At 45.9% G+C, this 25,367-nt stretch overlaps 1 protein-coding gene across 1 annotated transcript; it reads left to right on the forward strand.

Moving 5' to 3' along the window:
• The first annotated feature begins 2,196 nt into the window (after nt 1-2,196).
• Nucleotides 2,197-23,188, forward strand: rtbdn (retbindin). Its single transcript, XM_015945214.3, has 6 exons — nt 2,197-2,483; nt 9,749-9,910; nt 10,026-10,125; nt 10,499-10,627; nt 15,862-15,958; nt 22,102-23,188. Exons 2-6 carry the CDS (start codon nt 9,751-9,753, stop codon nt 22,447-22,449), a joined length of 834 nt encoding a protein of 277 aa, XP_015800700.3. The 5' UTR covers nt 2,197-2,483; nt 9,749-9,750; the 3' UTR covers nt 22,450-23,188.
• Nucleotides 23,189-25,367: the final 2,179 nt, after the last annotated feature.

Here is a 25,367-nt window from a genome sequence, read left to right on the forward strand (position 1 = left end):
TTGGAAGCTAGCCAGGTTTTAATTTCTAAGAGACATTCTGAGAGCTGGGTAATGGAACTTAGTTGATTTAAAGCCATATAAATTTGACAGTCATCGGCGTATATGTGATGATGTAGGCCGTGTTTAGCAATGATATTTCCCAGTGGCAACATATAAATAGAAAAGAGGAGTGGACCTAGAATAGAGCCCTGGGGAACTCCCCCGGACGAGTGGGATAAAAGGAGAAGAGCAATCGCCTATGTGGATGCTGAAGCTCCTGTCAGACAGATAGGAGTGAAACCAATTTAGCGCAGTCCCTGTGACTCCAACAAAAGATTTCAGCCTAGTTAACAGAATGTTATGGTCAACTGTATCGAATGCCGCTGACAGGTCTAGCAGTAGTAACAGAACAAAGGAACCAGCATCAGTTTCTGTCAGAATGTCATTTAACACACGAATATGTGCAGACTCGGTGCTATGATTTGGCCTAAAAGCAGACTGAAAATGATCGACTAGTGAATGTTCCAGTAAATGATGTGAGAGTTGAGCACGTAAAGGTAAATAAAACACCCAGAGCGTAATAAAAATGACCAGATTTACATATTTCTCTGTTTAGATGTCATGCTTCTTCTTCCGGCTCTTGGAGAGTACAGACGTTTTTTTCCTCCTCTCCTCCCTATTGTATCCCCAAGGCTCTTTGTCTGTCTCTGGGTGTACGGTGCTTCTGCATTTTTTCTGGAAACTGAAATTATTCAAATGGCCCTGGTCAGCTGGTCTCTCAACGCTATTGACAATTTTTTTTCTACGAAGAGATCGGGAGAAGGGGCTCCTGGTTGGCCCTCTGGGACAGATCCAGCTGGGGACATCATGGACTCCTGGAAACAGTGGAACCTGATTTGCTTATTTCAGCTGTCTGTAGAGGATTCTGAAGACGTCTGGATATTCGTGGTGTTGGTGTCAGGCTTCCTGCTTTTTGGCCTGGGAGGTTACCTGGCTTACCGGAAAATTAACGAGCTGTCGAGGAATATTGGCTCTTTCCCGAAGCTCAGGGATAAATTGCACCGCGCTGTGAACGCACAGACTCATGTAATTGTCGAGATGAGTCATAAGCTTGGAACTTTGGCTGAGATTCATGCATTGGCACAAAAGATGGATGCGATCAAGGAGCGAATGGACGAGTCAGCACGGATTGGGATAGATTAATGTACGCCATTATTGGATTTTGAGAGGTTGAGGACCAGCGGAACTTTAAGACAGAGAAGAAATGATCTCTGTCTGGCCCCAAAACAAGTTCTTACCTGAATCTGGTGCCCTTGAGCCTGTAAGGCTGAAACGACCCCCCCGAAGAAATGTGGAATGCTGCTGTCGCCATGGCAACTCTGTCTCGCTATCCCAGCCTGGGCGGGACTGCGAGCTGTGAAGGCCGCTGAATTGTTCCAGGGTCACTGTGCCCTCTAAACCCAACGACCTACTCCACTGTCCAGACTGAGGTGACGAGCGCTGCTTATCGCGGCTGCATGCACTGACGTGTGGAGAGTCCCAAACCCCCACCTAGTGGACACTTGTGTTGTGTAATGTCTGAAGTCTGTTGCATTTCTGTCTGAGGTGTTTTTGCGTAGCAAAGCTGCCCTCCCTGTGGAGGGTAACTCTGAAGTGCCTTTTTTTCCTCCACCTGAACCAATCCTCATGTAACCCTCTGATCTCTATTAAGGTAGCGTGACTCGGGTTGAGAATGACCACAGTCACCAATTCTTGTCACGTGTCTATGCCTGTATGTCTGATCTCAGAATTGTGTGTACTGAGACTCTAATTTCCCTCTGGGATTAATAAAGTGTCTTTGAATTTGAATTGAACTGAATTTGTGGGGACAAAGTCACCGAATCTCACGCCGGTCAGATAAAAGGAGTAATTTTATTTGGAGAAAATGCTCCTAAAATGGTCACATTGGACGGGAACACAACCGGAGGGTTAAGTCGATTTAACAAATCTCCTTTCTGTGTTTCCATCTGCAGCGTTCCGTGTCCGAATGGAAGGAAGGATGGAAATCTGTCAACAAGGAGGATTTGGTAAACATCCTATTGGGAGATTAACGAGGAGAGAGCCTGTTCTTGTGTGTGTGTGTGTGTGAGAGAGAGAGAGAGAGAGAGAGAGAGAGAGAGAGAGAGAGAGAGAGAGAGAGAGAGAGAGAACAGGTGAGGGAGGGAGGGTGAGAAAGAGGACTTCCCAGAGTGTAGCAGATGGAGGGAGTGAGGAGCCTGGTGGAAGTGTTTTTCATACAAACCAGTGACAAGGTGGCGAGCAGTGGTCCCCGGATAGCAGAGATCACAGGCTGCACAGGAGACCGAGAAAGGAAGGGGGAAGAGGAGGAGCAGGAGGAGGAGAGAGGAGCACCGCGAACAGCCGCTGCTGGAACCACGGCAACACACCAAGCTGGGAGGAAAGGAAAAGCAGCGAAACACCAGAGGAAACTCTTCCAGTTGGAGAAGGTTTAGCCTCACTGACAGGTACAAAAGAAGCATATGTTGCAGGTAGAATCAGTTCAGGCACCAGATCTGACAGGAAGCTTTAATTAGAGCTGAGCTTAATCCAAAGGAATGGATTAAAATGTAGATTTCCTGCAACTGAAATGAAAAACGAAACACCTTTTTTAAGGTCTCGAGGTCACAAAAGTCAATGGTGGCATCGCCCTCGTTTCCTCGGGTTTTAGATGTTCAGGTTGTAGCTTTTCAGCGTCACATCTACTTGAAAATCTGATTTTTCCAGAATCTCACTTTTCCTTTTTCAGTGTAGAAATGTTCTTTTATGCATGCATTAACATTCAGAGGAACCGTGCATTGCTTGATAATATCATGTTATAGCAGCTAATTCTAGGTAAAGTCATCTTTAGTGAACAGATATTTGTAGTCGTAGTCTGGTTGTGTATAGATAGTATTAATATAGTAAAAATGAGCTAGGATTACAGAAAACAGCTAATTTATGCAGATTTTTGGAATTTAAGCAACAATTACAATAAGCTGAACATGATGTCCCAAGTGTTGCAAGATCAGAGGCGTTCGGTCACGTCCATCAGATTTATTTAAGTCGTGCTACGGAGGTTAGTCCACTCACCGTCCAGATTAAGGGACTACACATGTCCTCCATCCCAGCACGTTGCCTCGGCCCCTGCTAATTAGGATCACCCTGTCTGGGTCAACAGAGCCGCTAATGTGGCTTCGCCCCAGATAACAGAGTCTTCGTCTTCGTCTTCGTCTTCCTCCGCTTATCCGGGTCCGGGTCGCGGGGGCAGCATCCCAATTAGGGAGCTCCAGGCCGTCCTCTCCCCGGCCTTGTCCACCAGCTCCTCCGGCAGGACCCCAAGGCGTTCCCGGACCAGATTGGAGATGTAACCTTTCCAACGTGTCCTGGGTCGACCCGGGGGCCTTCTGCCGGCAGGACATGCCCGAAACACCTCCCCGGGGAGGCGTCCAGGAGGCATCCTGACCAGATGCCCAAACCACCTCAACTGGCTCCTTTCGATCCGGAGGAGCAGCGGTTCTACTCCGAGTCCCTCCCGAATGTCCGAGCTCCTCACCCTATCTCTAAGGCTGAGCCCGGCCACCCTACGGAGGAAACTCATTTCGGCCGCTTGTATCCGCGATCTTGTTCTTTCGGTCATTACCCAAAGCTCATGACCATAGGTGAGAATTGGGACGTAGATCGACCGGTAAATCGAGAGCCTGGCTTTCTGGCTCAGCTCCCTCTTCCCCACGACAGATCGGCTCAGCGTCCGCATCACTGCAGACGCCGAACCAATCCGCCTGTCGATCTCCCGATCCCTCCTACCCTCACTCGTGAACAAGACCCCGAGATACTTAAACTCCTCCACTTGAGGTAGGACCTCTCCCCCGACCCGGAGGTGGCAGGCCACCCTTTTCCGGTCGAGAACCATGGTCTCAGATTTGGAGGTGCTGATCCTCATCCCAGCCGCTTCACATTCGGCCGCGAACCTACCCAGCAAGAGCTGAAGGTCAGAGCTGGATGAAGCTAGGAGGACCACATCATCCGCAAAAAGCAGAGACGAGATTCTCCTGCCACCAAACTCGACACACTCCACACCACGGCTGCGTCTAGAAATTCTGTCCATAAAAGTGATGAACAGAACCGGTGACAAAGGGCAGCCCTGGCGGAGTCCAACCCTCACTGGGAACAGGTCCGACTTACTACCGGCTATGCGGACCAAACTCACGCTCCTCTGGTAAAGGGACTGAATGGCCCTTAACAGAAAGCCACCCACCCCATACTCCTGGAGCGTCCCCCACAGGGTGCCCCTGGGGACACGGTCATAAGCCTTCTCCAAATCCACAAAGCACATGTGGATTGGTTGGGCAAACTCCCATGCCCCCTCCATCACCCTTGCAAGGGTATAGAGCTGGTCCACAGTTCCACGGCCAGGACGAAAACCACATTGCTCCTCCTCTATCTGAGATTCAACTATCGATCGGACCCTCCTCTCCAGTACCTTGGCGTAGACCTTTCCAGGGAGGCTGAGGAGTGTGATCCCCCTATAGTTGGAACACACCCTCCGGTCACCCTTCTTAAAGATGGGGACCACCACCCAGGTCTGCCACTCCACAGGAACCGCCCCCGATGACCACGCAATGTTGCAGAGATGTGTCAACCACGACAGCCCTACCACAATCATAGCCTTGAGATACCCAGGACGAATCTCATCCGCCCCCGGGGCTCTGCCACTGTGTAGTTGTTTGACTACCTCAGCAACTTCTGCCCCAGAGATTGGACAGTCCATCCCCAGGTCTCCCGGCTCTGGCTCCTCCTCGGAATGTGCGTAGGTGGGATTGAGGAGCTCCTCAAAGTATTCCTTCCACCGCCCGACTATAGCCCCATTTGACATCAGCAGCTCCCCATCCTCACTGTAAACAGTGTGAGCGACTTGCTGCCTCCCTCTCCTGAGGCGCCGGACAGTTTGCCAGAACCTCTTTGGAGCCGATCGATAGTCTTTCTCCATGGCCTCACCAAACTCCTCCCACGCCCGAGATTTTGCCTCGGCAACTGCCACTGCTGCACCCCGCTTGGCTATCCGGTACCTGTCTGCTGCCTCCGGAGACCCACAGACCAGCCACGCCCTGTAGGCCTCCTTCTTCAGCCTGACGGCTCCCCGAACCTCTGGTGTCCACCAGCGGGTACGGGGGTTGCCACCACGACTGGCACCGGCCACCTTACGACCACAGCTAGCAACAGCCGCCTCGACAATCGCAGAGTGGAACAAGGCCCACTCGGACTCAATGTCCCCCACTGCTCTCGGGACGTGGTCAAAGCTCTGCCGGAGGTGGGAGTTGAAGACCGTCTTGACAGGTTCTTCTGCCAGGCGTTCCCAGCAGACTCTCACTATGCGTTTGGGTCTGCCAGGTCTACGCGGCATGTTCCCTTGCCATCTGATCCAACTCACCACCAGGTGGCGATCAGTTGACAGCTCCGCCCCTCTCTTCACTCGGGTGTCCAAAACATACGGCCGCAGGTCAGATGATACGACTACAAAATCTATCATCGACCTGTGACCTAGGCTGCCCTGGTACCAAGTGTACCGGTGGGCATCCTTATGTTCAAACATGGTGTTCGTTATGGCCAAACTGCGGCTTGCACAGAAGTCCAATAACAAAACACCGCTCGAGTTCAGATTAGGTGGGCCGTTCCTCCCAATCACACCCCTCCAGGTCAAGCTGTCATTGCCCACGTGAGCATTGAAGTCCCCCAGCAGGACAATGGAGTCCCCTGATGGAGCACTATCTAGCACTCGTCCCAGGGACTCCAAAAAGGGTGGGTACTCTGAACTGATATTTGGCCCATAAGCACAAACAACAGTCAGGACCCGTTCCCCGACCCGAAGGCGCAAGGAAGCTACCCTCTTGTCCCCCGGGGTAAACCCCAACACACAGGCAGAGAGTCTCGGGGCTAACAAAAAGCCAACCCCAGCCCTCCGCCTCTCACCCGGAGCAACTCCAGCAAAGTAGAGTGTCCAACCCCTCTCCAGGTCTCGAGTTCCAGAGCCAATGCAATGTGTCGAGGTGAGTCCGACTATATCTAGCCGGTACCGCTCAACCTCTGCCACAAGCTCCGGCTCCTTCCCCGCCAGCGAGGTGACGTTCCATGTCCCAAAAACTAGTTTTCTTGTCCGGGGATTGGACCGCCAAGGCTCCCGCCTTGGTCTGCCACCCGATTCGCATTGCACCGGACCCTTCATGTTCCTCCTGCGGGTGGTGGGTCCACAGTTGGACGAGCCCATGTATCCGGTTCGGGCTGGGCCCGGCCGGGCCCCATGGGCGAAAGCCCGGCCACCAGGCGCTCGCTCACGGGCCCCAACCCCAGGCCTGGCTCCAGGGTGGGACCCCGGTAACCCACCGGGCCGGGTACTCCGACTCTTCGTTTTAACCGCCATGAAAGATCCTTCGAACCATTCTTTGTCTCACCCTTCACCTAAGACCAATTTGTCATGGGAGACCCTACCAGGGGCACTAAGTTCCCCAGACAACATAGCTCCTAGGATCATTAGGGCACTCAAACTCCTCCACCACGATAAGGTGACGGTTCAAGGCAGATAACAGAGTGTATCTAATAAAATAAAATCAAACTTTTAACAGACTGAACTCCTCTTGCCCTTTAACGGTTTTGAAAACTTTTCACACAACTTTTGGAAAACCCGTTTATTTCTCACGCATTAGCAGGAGTGTTTAGAATGTGTGTTCCAAATGCAAAAGTAGAGTGACTAACATCCGAACATAAATCTCTCAGTGGGTAGCACTTTTTAACGCAACCCAAAAGAAGTTTTACCACTTCTCCTCCTACTGGTTAGCAGCTGAATTACAACAGTCATGAACAACCCTGGCATAGCCTGCTGTAGCTAGCCCTAACAATAAGCTAACGCTAACAAAAGCTAACTGATACCAAATATGCCACGAACTAAAAAGTTCCACATTTTTTGTAACTTTTTTGTAATATTTTTGTCAGGGATGTCTCGATGCTACTTTTTCACTTGCGATACGATACCGATATTGCGGCCTTCAGTATTGACCGATACCGATATGATTCTAACATGAAATCAGCAGAAATCATACATACTTTGGACAATTTTGTAGTGTGGAATGTGTGAAAGTCTTGATCAAGTGATATTACCCAGTCGGAAAACAAGAGCCAATAACAGTAAGTACGAAAAAATGACAATTTTTTGTTTTTACCAATTGGTTGCAAAAATGTGAACCTTAACGGACTGCTTATATCGGAGATTTTTGATGCAGTTCCATATAATCCGATACACAGTTTTTGGGCCGATATCGAATTACTTCCGATATCGATATCGGAACGGGACATCCCTAATTTCTGTACACATCCGATTTGCGCCAAAGTTCACTCTGGTTTTAGCTCTTTTCTTCACCATCAAAGATGCTACTCTCATACTTCCAAGGTCCACCATGATGCCAACAAAAAAAAGGAAAATTCTTTTTTTTACTTCTTGTGCTTTTCTGACCGTCAACAAACTGACAAAGCTAACTCCCCACCTTCATATTAGCTAGCAGTACAATAAACAACTATTTCTGTAAAGCAGGAAGTCCTCCAGCTAGCGTTCCTACCCGAAACACAAAGCGGTTTAGTTCATTTTCTGGTCAGCAGAGGGCGGCAGAGTGCTGTCCAATGTGATGTTGCTCAAGTTTAAGGCTGAAGAATCACTGAAACCAGCTGGAAAGCAACGGATTAAAGTGTTAAAAAGGCTTTAGAGTTGCTTTAATGTGACGATGTGTATTTTGTTTACCATTCATCTCTGGAATTATTCATCAAAATGTTGAAAATTAATAAAACGATGTCCACTTGTTGAAAAATATTGGCGACTTTGCACCATACAATCATAGAAATCGGGTCTAAAGTACATAGGGTGCAGGCCTAGCTTCCTTAGGGGATGCCATATTAGTTGCCATGCTTTCTTCTGGCCAGCTTGGGGTCCTGCACCTATTGATGATGTCACAATAGATGATCGGCTGGATGTGCAACTTACAGAAGTTACGTAACCACGTTAAAAAACATTTAGGTAGTAAGAAACATGAATTTAATGACAAAACTGCCTTCCCAAACATATGTGAAAGCACAGAATAGAAAAAGAGATGCAATATATTTTGGCCGAATGGCTGGCTCGCCATAATGTTGTGATTTGAAGTTTGTATATTTATATACTGTAATTAGATAATTTAATTACCTGATTTTGTATATTTATACAATCTAAGTAATCAATCAGAAGTGGTTGTTTTTATCATCAGGGAGTTTACTTAAACACTTTGTATTGACTGAAAGACAAGAAGAGAGAGAGTTGGGATCGTTTAAGAATCTTTAATTTCTATAATTATAAATTCTTACAATCTACCAGGACTATCTCAATGATGAATGCATATGGATGTAGATGTTTCGTGTTGGTGTGTGTGTGTGTTTTGTTCAGAATCTCTAGGCTGAGTAGCGGATCTAGTTGTTATGACTAGGCTACCACGAGGCTTCGATTGCTGATGACATGAGCCGCCATTTTGTGCCATGACCACGTACCGTAGGGAGTCTCCCGTGTAGATCAGGAATTGCAGGTCCTCGGACCTTCATGGGTACTGGAGCTGGTGGAAACAGCGGTCGCAGCACACAACGCCCGTCTGTGGATAACTCCGGTCGTAGTCGGCAGGCGTCAGCAAGTTCACCCTTATTTTGAAGGAAAGTCGTCTCGTTGGTACAAACGACGCAAAATCTCCAGCTTGACAGATTTCAGCTCAAAGTAGGAAGTACATCTGGCCAGTCTGCACTTCTTAATGATGACGATGGAAATCCTTAGGAACTCGGATGTCCTGGAGCTGAGTTTAATACGTAACTGCTTAAAGTGGAACTTAACGTGGAACTGCACTTAAAATGGCGTTGCCTTCTTTTTATATCTCCCAGTTGTTTAAGAATCTTAGTAAACCGGATTGGACTACTTTCATAAACAAACCAGATTCTGCCCTACCACAGACGAAAGTTCTGATTGGTTGAAAACAATGTGTCATGCGTTTCCGTGGGAATGCATATCAGTGTGTCTGGGGCAGCCCTGTTTACTCATTTAAACACATAACTCATGACATCTTTATTTCACAGATCATTCACCTGATTATTAATGATCAACAAATGCTTTGATTAGCTTATCACAAATAAAGTACTTTGATTAATCAATGAAAAGCGTTCTTCTGTTCTTCTGTCTCTTCTCCTGGAATGTAATCATACTGAACCAAGCGTCCGACCTTGGCGGTGTTACTGTGTGAAGGGGCAGCTGTTAAGGGCAGACCATTATAAACTTCCTAACGCTACATGTAGTATGATGATGTCATCAGCAGGCGCAGGACCCTGAGCAGGTCCAGAAACTACATCTCCAGAAAACTACAATCAGCATTGCATTCTCTCGATGGAATTAACTGAAGGACCATCAAAGTCTGAGGAGTCACATCGAGATTGCATGCTTTCTGCTCCACAGGCAACAACGCTTACCATAATGTGTTTTTAAACTAGTGACAGTCCCGGCGATATGGTGTAAAACTACTGAAATGTACGCACTGCCCCCAGTGGCAGGAAACTACACACTGCTACTTTAATTGTTCACGTGGTGGGTCGTGCTCAAACCAGTTATTGCAGTGGACCTTTAGGGAACGTTTTGGTTCCTTTTTTCTCCACTTTTCACGTCAGGATTTACTGATGTCTCCATTAAACCTCTTTGTGTCTGTAGAAATGGGCGTGTCATCTCCACCACTGCCGATAATTTGCATATATCTGGCAGCTGCCCTGATTGGTAAGGCTCACTCTGAGGGGGTGTGCCTTCACGACGGCACGCACAAGGCCACGCCCAGCCCTGAGCTGCACCTGTCGGAGTGTGGTCTGTACGCTGACAGTAAGTGCTTGGCTTCAGCAGCTTTGTGTTCAGTCGAGTTATTGGTAAACACTTCAAAGGTTGAGATCACCTAAAGGTTAAAGGTTAAGATGTTGTCCTGATGTTGCTGCTGCAGACAGCTGCTGCACTGAAGACAACATCCAGGACATCAACTACTTTCCTTCTGCCAGCAATAAGAATGAGCCCTGGGACAAATGTGGGGCTCTGAGTCCTGAGTAAGTCTCTATCTATCTATCTATCTATCTATCTATCTATCTATCTATCTATCTATCTATCTATCTATCTATCTATCTATCTATCTATCTATCTATCTATCGATCTATCGATCTATCGATCTATCTATCTATCTATCTATCTATCTATCTATCTATTTATCTATCTATCTATCTATCTATCTATCTATCTATCTATCAACTCTCACACAAGTAAACTCAACATTTGAACGGCTGTCTACATCGGTGACCTTTGAGGACTTCTTGTCCATGTTTACTCCACTTTGCTCATTAGTTCTTCTCCAAGTGAGGGCTACTTGGGGTTGGGATGTCCTCTCTGCTTCATGGTGTGTCTGATTCCATCTGTGTCCCACAGGTGTGAGGGCTACCTGAAGCGAGTGTCGTGTTTTTACCGCTGCTCCCCCGATGCGTCCCGTTGGCCTCATCCCCACCGCCGCTCCTACATCCAGGCGGTGCCGCTCTGCCACAGCTTCTGCCGTGATTGGTGAGGCTGCCAAACATACCACCACACCAATCTAAATCACAGCCAGTATCTGTCCCTGTTCACTTTTAAGACCATCAAGGGACAGATTACTGTCTTCTACAGCAAAGGTTTTCTGTGCCAAGACAAAGTGCACCATGAAAAATAAGAAGTGTGTGACACAGGCAAGACAGTGAACATGAATTCAGGGGTTTCTTGTAAAGAGGTTGGATTTAGGAACACCAATAGAGTATTTTATTTCACAGGTGTTATGAAGAGCCGAGATATCTCTAAAAAATGTGTATGTCCTCATGAATGGTATGGTTAACCCTAACTCTCACAGGGATGAATACAATTTTATACATCCATGGAAGGGCTGGGCGATATATCAATATGTTTAAAATATCAATATAATAAACATATCGATATATCGATATGTCCAAAATATCGATATATCGATATTAGGACCATATCGATATGACATCAAACAAGATTACTCTGGATCATTTATATCAATATAAATACATAACCAGTGTATAAGGCTGGGCAATAAATCGAACATGTATCGTGATCGAAATTTCTGACTGTTATCGAGGTCATTTTTCTCATGTCAATAAATTTGATAACTAAAAATTGTGAAAGATGTGTGTAGGTTGGCAACGTTTGTGTCCCTTTAAGAAGCTGTACCACCTTGAGTCATGTTATTATGTGACTCAACATAAATCATGTGACAGCCCCATCTAGAGGACAACATTTGTTTCTGCGCATACCTGTAGTTATCGTCCATTTATCATTATCGAGGTGAAATCATCACCATATCGTGATTTTACACCATATTGCCCGGCGGTACCAGTGTATTTCTAGAATTACCAAGTGCAGCTATCACTATCCGCTAGCTTGCTCCATCTCATTATGTGTATTCTCACAGGCCTGCTTGATTAGGACACCTTTGGGCCAACGTTCTGCCCTGTTCGTTGCATTTGACTTTGCGGTTTTGAATTATTTGTGGACGTTTGTTCGGGTTTTAGCGAGCAGTTTCACCCTGGCTGCTGATGGAGGTTTGTTTATCCTGCTTGTGTGGAGAGACGGGTCAAACCCTTCCCTCGTGTAATCAGGAAACAGGTATGGAGATTTGCTGATTGATCTGATGAATTTATGTAAACAATTTCTCAAGACAGCTTGAAGGGAATTGAACATTTAACAGGAGGAAGAACATTGAGATATATATCGTTTATTCAGCTAAAAGATACGGAGATAAGCTTTGGTCCGTGTGGCCCAGCCGTAATCCAAGCAAAAGAACGTCTGGAATAAATGAACTTTTTGAAATGTTTCATTTCTGATCTTCATCCGTGTGCAGGCTCATTTTTCAACAGCAAATTTCACGACAAATTACATGATGTCTAACTTGTCCTGAAGCAAATGCTACGCATTGGCAATATTTTCCTTCTTCACTTTCTTAATGAGATGCAACTTTTGTCTGACTGCGTGTTTGTCAAAGACGGGATAAAGACGAGTGACTCGTCATGGGTTTGGTCATACGATGTTATGTGTGTACATAACGACACATTATTTAAAAAATGATATTAATTATACAGAACGTTACTGAGACAGTTACAATGAAACAAGATTAGAAGTATAATAGATACAAAATGACAATGGGATACACATGATGCAACCTAATAAAATAGGATTCAATGCAATATGATGGGATTTATGACATAAGGAAAAACTATATGAAATTATATTTAAAACATTTTTTCTTCATTTAATGAGACTTTGTGTATGGATTGAAGATTATTTTGACATGGAGAGCAATTTAATTAAAGCATTATTTATAAGTGTGTGTTTTGTTGAGTCACTCGGGGTAGGCTCTAATGAGCATTAGCTTCTTCCTACTCCTTTTCAAGCAGAACATGAAAGAAGTTTTTGATTATATTTTGCAGACTTGAGAGCTATGTCTGTTTTCTTTATTTTCTGGTAGGTTTTGTCTGTAATTTTTTTTTCTATTTTTAATATTTGAATAAAAATCAAATCAAACACAACATAATACAAAATTAAATGATGCAATATAGAGCAATATGATGTAAAGCAACACAATGCAATTCAGTAATGGATTGTTCAGCCCCTTGGGCTTCCATTGAGGTTCTGGAAGGTGCTATACAAATAAAATTTAATTGATTGATTAATCGATTAATTGATACAATAAAATAGCATACATCAGGGTACAACTGGATAAGACAAGATACCATAGAATACAAGAACTGAATTGGATATGTAGCGTTATGGATTTATGCTCTTTTATGAAAGAGAAACCATGCTACGTATTAATTCGGAATATTAATTTTAATAAATCAATAACCAAATTTTATATTGTTCAGAAGACTCAAAGGTTGTTTTCATCCATAAACTGCCGATAATATCTGAGTGTCTGTGTTTCAGTTCAATGAGGAAACAAGTTTGAAGGATTAAAAGTTTTAATTCTTCAAGTTAAACTAATGATGTTGAAAATTGACAAACAGGAAATAACAATCACATTGGCAACTTTGTGGGACAATCTTTTAACAGTTTATATGCTGTTCTTGCTCAAATAGACCTTCTGTTGAATTTATGAAGATTGAGAATGTTGTGACATGAATGCGTGTGTGAGTCTGATTTTGCTTCAGGAAGAACAGGTGTCTGAGTGAAGTGATGGTTTGGATAAACTTAGGTCTTATCAGAGAACTGCATCAAACGCTAAAACCGTGCTCTGTCTCACCGAACTCTTGTGGACCCTCTTTCGGATCCGGGCCGTGGAGGATGTTGTGGTTCATCCAGATGACACCGGCGGCTGACAGGAGACATAGGTGTCGAACGGAACCGGTCCAGAGTTGCCCTCGGTACACGTGGATGGTAGAGCGTTTTATCGATGCGCTTTCTTAAGTTAATTCACTCAGAAATCAAAAGACTCGGTAATGAGTCTTCGTTAGAAGTCGCGATTCAGCTATTCTGCCTGGCTTGGCAGAAACAGCGTGAAAGGGGGGAAGAACGAGCCAACAGGCTCTGCCCCCCCTTTGGTTTTCAGGTCTGTTCTCTCTCGTTGTCCAACACGAACTGAATCAAAAGACTGAAAACTTACCAAAAACCTTTCTCTTCTCAAAGCAAAACATGTGCGTCATCAAATGTGTCTGGAGTTTACTGTGGGCAAGATGTGTGTGGGTGTGTGTGAATGTTTGTGTGCTTGAGTGTGAAGGTCAGTACCACACATTCAACATTATCTACTTAAGTGTGGATTCATTAATCCATTATAATTACCCCAAAGCATAATAGTCATTCATTTGATTAAACACATTTATAATGAGCAAAATGATAATGGTTATTTTAACATTAAAATCAAGAAAAAGAAGTTTAAACTTTATGTTTTGACTTGGTCTGGGTACAACTCATGTAAACACATCTTCTGGTAGACTGCAGGTGGCAGATGTTATGGTTTCCTCCCAGACTCGCTGGCGTTCAGGTCTTAATCTGTGGGTGAAAGTTCTCAGCGACCCAGCTTTGACACAGCTGAGTCCAACACCACCATTGTGACAGAAAACCCATATTTCCTCATGTTACAGATAGTATGATACAACAGAGACATTTTCCAACACTTGTTCCTTTTCTTTGGACTTTGAATGTTGGTATTAACCCTCCCACTGTCCTAATGGGTGTGACTCTGCAAGGAAAGTAGACTATTGAGCAGGGTTGATGGTTTATCCCTTGGATCCATGTGGCAGGGGTGAGGAGTGAGCACCACCTCACCCCTGCCTCGTGGACCTCATGGGAAAAACCACCAGCCCTGCTCAGTGGACAACTTTCCTCGCGGGGTCACCCATAAAGACAGTGGGAGGGTTATGGTACATTAAAATTCACCTTCATTAAGTAATGCTAGGTATTTTGTAATACTCTATAGCAGCGGTTCTCAGTCCTGGTCCTGGAGCGCTGGTATCCAGCATGTTTTTGTGGTTTCTCTGCTCCAACACACTTGATTCAGTGGTTGAAACACCTGTTCAGCAGCTCATCCGGCTCTGCAGAAGCCTGTTAATCACCTGCTAATTAAAATCAAGTCTGTTGAAGCAGGGAAACAACTAAAACATACGGGATGCTGGCTCTCCAGGACCATGATTGAGAACTACTGCTCTATAGCCTCGTTCACAAATAATTCTGCATGAATGAGTGGTCTTTAGGCTGCCCAGCCTGTTCATGATCCAGTTTGTGCCGACCACAGCCCACGCGGGGCGAGCTTTCATAAATGAAAAGGTGTGAGAGATGACTCCCTGTCCATTCCTGCGATAACATAGGTGATAATCCTCATCGCTGTGACAGCTTTAGCACCAGCAGAAGCTCCTTTCCTTACAGAGGAGTTGGCGACACTGGATTGGCTGGATTCGGCGAACTGACCAGAAGCACTTCAGCTGAAGTGGAGCTACGACTGATTCACTTTTAGTTATCTGCATGTCACGTGGCAGCTAACCAACAACCGTCCATGAGCGCGTTTACATGCAGCCAGTAACCCTTTTTAAACCCGAATATTCACAATAACCCGGTTCCGCAGGTTCATGTAAACACCGCCAAAAATCCGGATATGCTCATAACCGGGTTTTTAAAAACCCAGTTACTACACCTGGGGTATCCCTTTTCTAACCCGAATGTTTGGTCGTGTAAACGCATACCGGGATATCCCCATCAAAGCGTGTGTTCTGCACATGCTCTGTTCGCAAGGAATCTTGGTCTTTTGAGTAGCGAGACGTCTTGTACGCGCCAGAACTCCGGAAGTAAACAACAAGTTGGGAGCAACATGGCGAGTCGCGGCACAGCACCGTACTTTTGGAGTGACGAGGAAACTAAAGCGCAAACAAACGCGGTCGCTATCTCTTCCGAACTGGGAAACATGTTGTTGTTTTCACGGATACCGGAACAAGAAGAACCGGAAATGACGCATATTGCGTCTGGACGTAGTCCATACGTCCCAACGCTACCCCAACGTCCGCATTTACATCGGGTTATGGAAGTTAGAGGTAACTCTTTCTATTTATGCTTGTAAACGGGTTATTCTGATCAACTCAGAAACCCAAATCCCGACCTTAACCCGATCATAACCCGGATATTGGCTGCATGTAAACGTAGTCCATGTCTCTGTCAGTTGTACAGATGTTGGGCTAAAACTTGGTGTTGAAGCTGAGAGTCATCCGTGTTGTAAGCACCTGATCACGGGATTGTCTGATAACAAAACCTTTCTTCAGGTTCGACGCCTGCAGGACGGACATGACTTGTGCTCGCAACTGGGCTAGAGACCCCCGAGGACAGAACTGCACTGGCACCTGCGTTCCGTATCAGCAGGTACGCTGTGACCTCACACATCTGTCATCTATTAACATGTCAAAGTCAGTTGTATTCTCTCCTGAGGGTTAGCTTTGGAGAATCAAAACTCTCACCCAGGGTTCTGAATCTGTGTCTCGGTGTGGCTGAGTTAGCGTCGGGCTGAGTGAAGGGTTAACGGCGCGGGGGCGGAGCTGTGGGCTGGAGCGTGAAAAGGCTTGGCGCTGCTTCGTTGGGCAGAGGCCAGCTGGGTGATTTAAAAAGAAGCAGAGTGACAAAGGAGGCTGGTGTGCAGCCGAGGCCGGCAGCAAACCAACACACACACACACACACACACATACACATGCACACGCACACACACACACACACACACACACACACACACACACACCACAACAACCTTTCTGATTGTGTACATCATCATCCTCCCTTTAATTTGTCTTTCTCACAGACATCAGGTCTAATCAGGCTGCCTGCTGGTTATTAAATTATGAGAAGAAATCACAACTTAGTTGTGTGTTTGTGCGGCTTTGTGTGCCCGCGTTGGCTTGTCTTCACATGGGGCACCGCTAACGCTGCCAACAGAGTCCAACGAATTAAGCAGCCTTCAGATCAGAAGGTCTTAAGAGCTCTGAGATGCAGACAGAAGGATGTGGAAGCTGTCAGCACACGGAACAGATCACCAAGTAGATAATCCGTAAACAAGAGCTTATTTGTGGTGCTGCCAGAAGGCTGCTGCCGCTGCACAGCGTCGCCTTAAACTCTGAACAACCTTCATCTCTGCAGCGCTCTGGAGCAAATGTGCAGAGAAAGCAACAGGAGATCACGATGCTGACTGCAGTGGATGACAGGCTGCACGGAGTCAGGCATTTATACACACGCTCCTGCGTGCATGCAGGCCCTTCCTGCCTCACTCCTGTTTTAGTTGTGAGTTGCATCATTTGCCAGATTAGTCTCAGCTTCGCTCCATCGCTGATGCTGTTTTTATGGGGGACGTCAGAGCTGCAGAAACCCGGCCTCTGAGCTGCAGACCTGCCCTTCCAGACATCACACGAGGGGAATAACGGCAAAGGGAGCATGTCATTTACATCATATGGCAATACCACTTGAAAATCTAGAAAATAACCTCGACAGTCAGACACTTTATTCTCACAGGGAGAGTATTAGACCGACTCAGATGTTTGGAGCTCTTCCCTGAATGTGCCTCTTCTAATAACGCCGACGGAATTTTACACCATAAACAGCTGTTTTGTAAGGTTTCCTTGAACTTTTCTCATATTTGCACAAAAGCATCTGAAACATTATTATCATTTAAGATTAGACTTTACATCACCAAAGTGGTATTTAAATTCATTTTTTCATTAAAACCGTTATGATTTTGGCTAGAGTCTGAGTTGATGATGGAGAATATTTCTTAGGGACATTTTACTTTGACTTTATTGATCGATTAGCATTCCAATATCTCAGTGAAAAACTAAATGTTAAAGACCGCAGAGACAAGCCGCATGAACCATAAAGCTTGGTTTATGCTTGACACATTCACTTTCCGCGCGGTGATGCGGCTCGCGGATGGAACGCGCTTCACAACTCGCAGCGTTTATGGTTCATGCGGCTCGTCTCTGCGGTGAGCCAATATTCTCCCAAACTGTAGGGGGCAGCATGGAGCTCTACGGCATGCATCCAACACTACACCATAGTAGAAGTAGAAATCACTGTTTACAACACGGCATTCCAGCATTTTTAACAGCGTCCTCGTCTTTTCCGACAGTGCGAGCTATTTCTCTCCAAGAATTATTAACAACATGTTGATCACGGTGATCTCTGAGAGCTGAATCATACACATGTCTGTATTTACCAACCTCTGCCATGCTAGTTCTTGCCGGTCCGCCATGTTTTGCCGCGTCCGACCGTCCGCGTAGTTAGAAATTTTCCTAGGTGCGCGGTGCGGAAAGTTTGGGCCGTGGGGAGGCGCGGTGGAGGGGCGTGGTTGTTAAAATTACGCAATTTCACCGCGCGGAGCCGTGTGGACCTTGCGGACGCGTCAAGCATTAACCAAGCTTAAATGCTGCAAGTTGTGAAGCGTGTTCCATCCGCGAGCCGCATCACCAAGCGGAAAGTGAATGCGTCAAGCATAAACCAAGCTTTAGTCATATTGACTCTCTCTGAGTTTAAACAGCCTCTGAGTACTGCAGCAAAGCAAGTTATTTTGTGCTTTATACATTATCTGTGCTATTTTCAATTTCAATTAAATCACAAAATTTCAGGGTATTCTGATTCTGATTCTCTAATTTCAGGGTATTCTGGTTAACCTGGTAACACAAATGAGCCACTGGCAGCAGCTTAAACATTTATTTTAATCTCCACACAGCTTATATGGTTCAAACATCAAACTTTAGGCATTTTGTCTGATGGTGGAATTTTGTCAGCAGTAATCATTTTGTGTGTTTTATGTGCGATTTCAGGGGGGTGCAGTTGGTAGCAGCGTTGCAATGCAACAAGAAGGTTGTGAGTTCAACACTCGGCATGAGTGGGCTCCCTCGAGCTCCATTTTCCTCCCACAGACCAAAAACATGCGTGTCAGGTTGACTGAAGAAGGTGTGAGTGAGGGTGAAACTGGTTGTGTCCCTCTGATGGACTGGAGACCTGTCCCCCGCCTCTCGACCGCCTGATGGGAGCTAGACACCAGATCCCAGTGACCATTACTGGGACAAGTGGTTCCTGAAGATGAATAAGTGTAAAAATGAACATCTTTTTTTGCTAAATAACAATTTAAAACACGTTTTATTTAATTTTTGCTACCAGCTAAATAGATCATTTTTGTTGAAAGAAATAATTTATTTTTCAAGTTGCTCCCAGGTGTTTGTGCCCGAGGCCTTAGGCTGGGAAGGTTAGGATTTAGGAGAACGGAGAGGACAGCACAACGTCTCCGGGAATATTTCAGTCTTATTCGTTCAGTTTCGGCGTGTCGTCTGAAGCCACTTGTGCTTGTAAGTGAATTAAGTCTGAGAACAAACCTCGCCCGCCCAAGGAAGGACAGAAGTATTTATGTGTGTGTTCTGGTGCGTACTAGTAGGCACGGAGCATATGTCTGAGCCAAATATCCTTCATTCTCCTTGTCCTTCAGCAAAGATTTTTACTACTTTTAATCTCAGAGCTGGACTGTGGTGGAGGTTAGCGACAGACGGAAAGATAAAAGAAGGAAGAGTTTGAAGGGAAGCTGAGCAAGAAAAGGTATGAGAACCCTGACGGTGACGGAGGCTAGCAGAGAGGAAGCCATTTCCCCGAGACGTACCTGTTGGTCACCTCACCTGGTCTCCAGTGTTGTAGCTTAAATTATTTATAAAGTCTTTGCTATCGACAGTCAGACAGAAAACAACAGAAACGTCACGTCTGTCTGTCCACTCTGGGCTGTGAGGCACACCTTGGACATTTCATGCGAGAGCTGAAGCTTTTTACCATCTTTGGGTTTGACTCGAGGTTAGTGCAGTCAAGGTGAGCATACGCCAGCAGCTAGCTGCTGAGCACGCGCACAAATTGTTTTCAAGGCTGGAGTTTCCAGGAAAAGGGCAAAATCAATCATTTCAGCGTGTTTATGTAATGTGGGAGGTTTCGTGTGGCTCAGGGCGAAATGCGGCATTGAGCAGGTTTCTGTTTATTTCAGCCCGAACAACGATGAAAGCTGAGGATTCAGAATGGGTGAGCAGCTCGGGTCCGGAAACTTTTCATTGAATATCCAAATCTGACACGAATTATAAATAACCTTTAAAAGATGCTGTTTGCGTACGAGTTCTCTAAGTTTGGACCAAGCCCCCCACAATGTGGCTCAAAAATTGAGGCCAACCCAGAAGTACCAAAAATTGCAGTTCCACCCTCATCCACTAGGGGCTGGTGTCAGAAGCGAGCAAATCCTCATTGACTCCCATGTTAAAAATACCAATTTCACAGCAGAAATAAACATGTTTACAGCCTGGTACCAAAACATGTTTTTGGTTTAAATGATCTAGTTTACACTCATGACAACTCTGAGGGGGGTGAATGTTTTTCTCACTCTTCTGTTTAAGTGTATTAAAAGCCTAAAATTCTGTATAATTAATGAGCATCAGACCCACGTGACCACAGAGCTAGCTCCGTGGAAAGACCTCAGTAGAGCCTCGGTCTGGCCTGGAAACTGTTCCGGGATTTTGAGTCTCTGTGTGTGTGTATTCTTGTTTGGATATTTTTTATGCAATTGTTGGACAAAATGACTAGCTGTGGCATTAATTGCACTAATAGAGCGTCCAAGGAGTCTCCACTTCATTTTTTCGGTAAGTAAAATTATATTTATGTATTTTAGGTCACTGCCGAGCTGAGCTTAGATTTTAACATGTACTGTTTAACCATGAAATGTAAATGTAATAGGGTAAAACCCAGTGCATTTAACATAATGCTGCACTTTAGAAAATGGGTTGCAATATAACATGTTGGTGGAGCTGGGTTCCCACTATCGGCTTGTGGAGCTCTCGGGAGACCGATGTTTTCCACCCGGTTCTGCCCAGCGACAGCTCTGCGCATCTCAGATCTGCTGTGCGGCTGCCGGCCTGTGGAGCTCTCTGAGACCTCTGTGTTCCACCCGGTTTTACCCAGCGGTCAGCCCGGCGTATCTCTGACTCAGAAGCTCTGGTGTTGTGCACAGTTAACTCCGGTCTTAGCTAGGTTGCTACCTCCGTTAGCTTAGCTCCCACCTCCACGTTAGCTTTGGGTTAGCTTCAGATTAGCTTGTAGCTAGTTCGACCGGGTGTCGTCAGTTGATCCCAGCCTTACAGCCCCACCCTCAGCTCCTCCTCTCTTCCCTTTTGTGGAATTGTCTGGGCTTGACAGAACCTGTGACACGGTCAAAATGGCGGTGGTGGCCACCTCCCATTTAGCCTAAAAAACGTGTTATTGGAGCCTATGGAAATGAATTGTCCAGTATATATGTCGATGTTTTGGACAGTAAAGAGTTTTATGAGAAATCTCAACGTAATCAGGATTAACCCTTTAGGAAGCGGTGGAAGACTTCCTCGTTTTGTGGATCAGAACTCCACATTTTACCCACCAATGATAACAAAGGTTTCTAGAAAAACAACTGCTTTGTTCTCCAAACTCAAATAATTATCAGTGATGATGAACAGGGGTGCCCCCAGAAATTTTTCATGGGGAGGCACACCACACTGGTCCCCGTGGGGACTCTGGGATAGTTTAGCTTGTAGCTGGGTTGCTCCTTCATTCTGTAGCATTAAAAAACTAAAGATATTAAATAAACAAAACAAAAATTTTGAAATACAAAATTTAGTTTTTGGGCTATTTTTTCAAATTTGACCATTTTAGAATTTTATAACAGTTTAATTAAGGGACCTGCTGCTGCAGCAAGCCCTTGTTGATATGCACCTGATGGGGTTTTTGACATTAATCGCCTTGATGATGATGATGATGATGATGATGATGATGATGATGATTGTTGTTATTCCACAGACGTTAATACGGCTAGAACGGCAGTGTGCACCCCCCACTAATTATACATCAAAAGGAGCGGCTCGGTGGTGGGAGTTCTGCTAATACTTTTCTAAGCGATCCAGTTTACCATGGCAAAATAATTAGCAAAAAACATAAAAAAGACCCATTTTTGGGCAGAATGAACAACCTTTAAAATTTTGTGTGTTGCATTTTTTATATTTGCATAAAAACTCTTTTGCCAGGTGGCACGTCCCCCTTTCAAATATCTTCACAAAATTTCTAGTTTGTCTGTTGCACTTTCAAAAAAACATGTACACAAATATTTGGATCTATATATTTTTTTTATTAAAAATGGTGAGTTAGTGACCTACATATAATTTTATAGTGATTAATTAAAAACTAATTAACACATTTTATTAAAATAAATGAATTAATTGGCTTTGAGAGAAGAAGAGTGCATGGTTGTGTTAAAGCAAGTGATGATTGGTCTTCCTGGGGGGGGGCATGCCCCCCCTCAGCCACCTCATGCGTGTGCCACTGATGATGAGGATTATCTAAGTAAAAACTCAAACTATTTCATGGGTTCTCCGTTACATCCAATAATGTGTGTGTGTGTGTGTGTGTGTGTGTGTGTGTGTGTGTGTGTGTGTGTGTGTGTGTGTGTGTGTGTGTGTGTGTGTGTGTGCCCACAGATGTACCAGCATGGCAGAGACCTCTGTGAGAGCCTGTGGGGCGACGCCTTCATGACCGTGGAGGATGACCCACAGGAGGTGGTGGAGACTGGAGATGCTGGAGCGGAGGGTCGCCCCTGCGGCTGCCTGACCCTCAGTCCCTCGGACAAGGACGTGATCGCTGCCCTCAGGGCCCAGCAGGACGATCCAGAGGAGCTGGACACCACCAAGACCGGGTTGCCTCAGTACCGAGCCCCCTGCAAGGCCAAGCTGCCTGAAGCGGCCAAGAGCAGCAGGAAGGGAAACGCTGTGCTGCGTAAGCGCTCGGTGGAGATCGAGGACGTGGAGGGGAGTGGGAGTGGATTATAGTCAATGTTTGATAGATTATTATGTAGGGATGATTGTCTAGTTGCACTGTATCTTCATCCTAAAACGAAGCTGTAACTTTCCTCCTCTAACGTCACCTCCAACACAAACATAGATACAATTACCTCCATCCCAGCTGGTGTTGTCTCAGTGATGCAGGACTTTTGGAGCCAAGAGACCTTTGCTGTTTTGGGTCACGGCGTACCTGCAGGTTCATGACGGTAGAGGCAAAATTCAAAATTCCTGAAGCTTTCTGAAGGTTTTGGACTAAGTCAGTGTTTTGCATGTGTGATGAAGTTCCGTAGACAACTTGTCGTTAGAGCTGTAGGAACGTAACGTATGCCTGAGCTTCAGCCCCATCCTGCTCTTTCATAGTCGACTCTAACCTGTGTGTTAAATCCTGTCGTGTTGCTGAGCTGTGCTGTCTAGTGGAGCCTTGGCATGGTGTAGTCATGACGACGGGTGTATTTTAGATTTTATTTCGTTTCTGACCGACGACCGGCCTGAATGTGAGGGCTCTGGTGACGCGTCTCGGACCTGAGAGAGGGTAGACCTGCAGAGGCAACGGTCTGGGTTCTGTGAGCGCTTCTTTCATATCATTTTGTGGAGAGACGAACTTCTTAGGTGTAAATGTTTTGTAAAAAATAATAATAAACAGCGAAGTGATTTGTCTAAGATTGTTGGAATTTGGTGTTTCTGTACTTTTCTTTACACTCAATAAAGACATCTGGTCTAAGCGTCACCCGGCCACGTTCATCTGTAGCTCCTAAAACCGGCAAGGGAACATCTTAAATATTCCCTAGTCACATTTGATCATCTATTTCAATCATTTTATCATTTTTGGTTAAATGTAAATAAATTATTGAAGCTCTAAAGCTGGCGGGTTGTCTTTTGGTTTTTACTCGGTTTCCTTATTTTTGGAGATTTTCTTTTTTACTTGGAATCTGTTTGTCTGTCTATAAATGCCTTCTTCTCCCCACTACTTTACTTTACTTTACTTAGTAAACAAACACATTATTCATCAGAACATCTGTATTTTTGTCTTCTTCCACCCGCTGCTGCAGGTCTGATGGTTTCCTCTCAGGTCCTCCCAGAGAGATTAGAGTTTGCACCAGAACCCCCATAGACTTCAGCTGCCATTATCTCTTTAGTGTGGTTACCATGGCGACCCAGTGCCACTTAAAGCAGCATAAACATTTCTTTTGGTCGTCTTATATAGTTTATGCTATAGAACTCTTTTTTGTTGTTTAAACAAATAAAGCTGTCTTCCAGACAGGAGATGACCCGTACTGTAAGAAGGCCTTCAAAAATGTTCTAATGATCAGCGTTAGCATCTGTAGCTGTAGAGGTCATACCAGTTTCTATTCAAGTTTATTTATAAAGCGACAAATCACGACCAGAGTCGTCTCAAGGACCTTCACACAGTAAACATCCCAATACAGGTCAGGTCATTAAGCCAATCAGTAACAAGTTTCCTATATAAGGAACCCAGCAGGTTGCATCGAGTCACTGACTAGTGTCAGAGTCTTTACAGCAATCCTCATACTAAGCAAACACGCAGCGACAGTGGAGAGGAAAATTCCCTTTTAACAGGAAGAAAACCCATCCATAATCCATTTTCTTCCACTTATCTGGAGTTGGGTCACATGGGCAACAGCCTAAGTCCAGAGGCCCAGACTTCCTTCTCCCCAGCCACTTGAGCCAGCTCTTTAGGGGAACCCCAAGGCGTCCCCTGGGAGACATAGTTCCTCCAACCTGTCCTGGGTGTTCCTTTAGGTCTTCAACTGGTTGGACATGCCTGGAAAACCTCACCAGGGAGACGTCCATGGGGCAACGTAACTAGATGCCCAAGCCACCTCAAATGCCTCTTCTCAAGGTGGAGGAGCAGTGGGTCTACTCCGAGCCCCTCCCGGATGACCGAGCTTCTCACCCTATCTCTAAGGGAGAGCCCAGCCACTCTTCAGAGGAAACTCATTTTGGCCGCTTGTATCCGTGATCTCGTTCTTTCGGTCACTACCCAAAGCTCGTGACCATAGGTGAGGGTAGGAATGTAGATCCACCGGTAAATCGAGAGCTTCGCCTTCTGACTCAGCTCTCTCTTCACCACGACAGACCGGTACAACGCCCGCATCTCTGCAGATGCAGCGCCAATCCACCTATCGATCTCACGCTCCAGCTTTCCTTCACTCGTGAACAAGACCCAGAGATACTTCAACTCCTCCGCTTGCGGCAGGACCTCGTCCCTGACCCAGAGGAGGCTTTCTATGATTCAAGACCATGGTCTCAGATTGGGAGGAGCTGATTTTCATCCCAGCTGCTTCACACTTGGCTACGAACTGCTCCAGCAAAAGCTGGAGGTCATGTTCTGATGAAGCCAACAGGACCACATCATCTGCAAAAAGCAGAGACTTGATCCTCAGGCCAGTTCAACAGATGCCCTCCACACCTTGGCTGCACCTAGAAATCCTGTCCATAAAGGTTATGAACAGAATCGGTGACAAAGGGCAGCCTTGGCGGAGTCCAACTCTCATTGGGAACGAGCCCGACTTACTGCCGGCAACGCAAACCAAGCTCTGACACCGGTCATACAGGGACCTAACAGCCCGTATCAGAGGGCCTGGTACCCCATACTCCCAGAGTACCCCCCACAGGGCCCCCCGGGGGACGCGGTCACACACTCTGGGCGGATCTCGTCCACCCCCGGGGCCTTGTCACCGTGGAGCTTTTTGACCACCTCAGTGACCTCAGTACCAGAGATCGAAGAGCCCTACCCAAAGTCCCCAGACTCTGCTTCCTCACTGGAAGACGTGCTGGTGGGATTGAGGAGGTCTTTGAAGTACTCCGCCCACCGATCCACAAAGTCCTGAGTAGAGGTCACCAGCACAACTTCCCCACTATAAACAGTGTTGGTAGCGCACTGG

This window comes from Nothobranchius furzeri, chromosome 12 (genome assembly GCF_043380555.1).
Source record: "Nothobranchius furzeri strain GRZ-AD chromosome 12, NfurGRZ-RIMD1, whole genome shotgun sequence".
Lineage (NCBI taxonomy): Eukaryota > Metazoa > Chordata > Actinopteri > Cyprinodontiformes > Nothobranchiidae > Nothobranchius > Nothobranchius furzeri.

Coding starts and splice junctions, on each gene's coding strand:
- rtbdn (XM_015945214.3), top strand. CDS start 9,751: ATGGGCGTGTCATCTCCACCACTGCCGATAATTTGCATATATCTGGCA. Junction 9,911..10,025: donor GTGTGGTCTGTACGCTGACA/GTAAGTGCTTGG, acceptor TTGCTGCTGCAG/ACAGCTGCTGCACTGAAGAC. Junction 15,959..22,101: donor CCTGCGTTCCGTATCAGCAG/GTACGCTGTGAC, acceptor GTGTGCCCACAG/ATGTACCAGCATGGCAGAGA.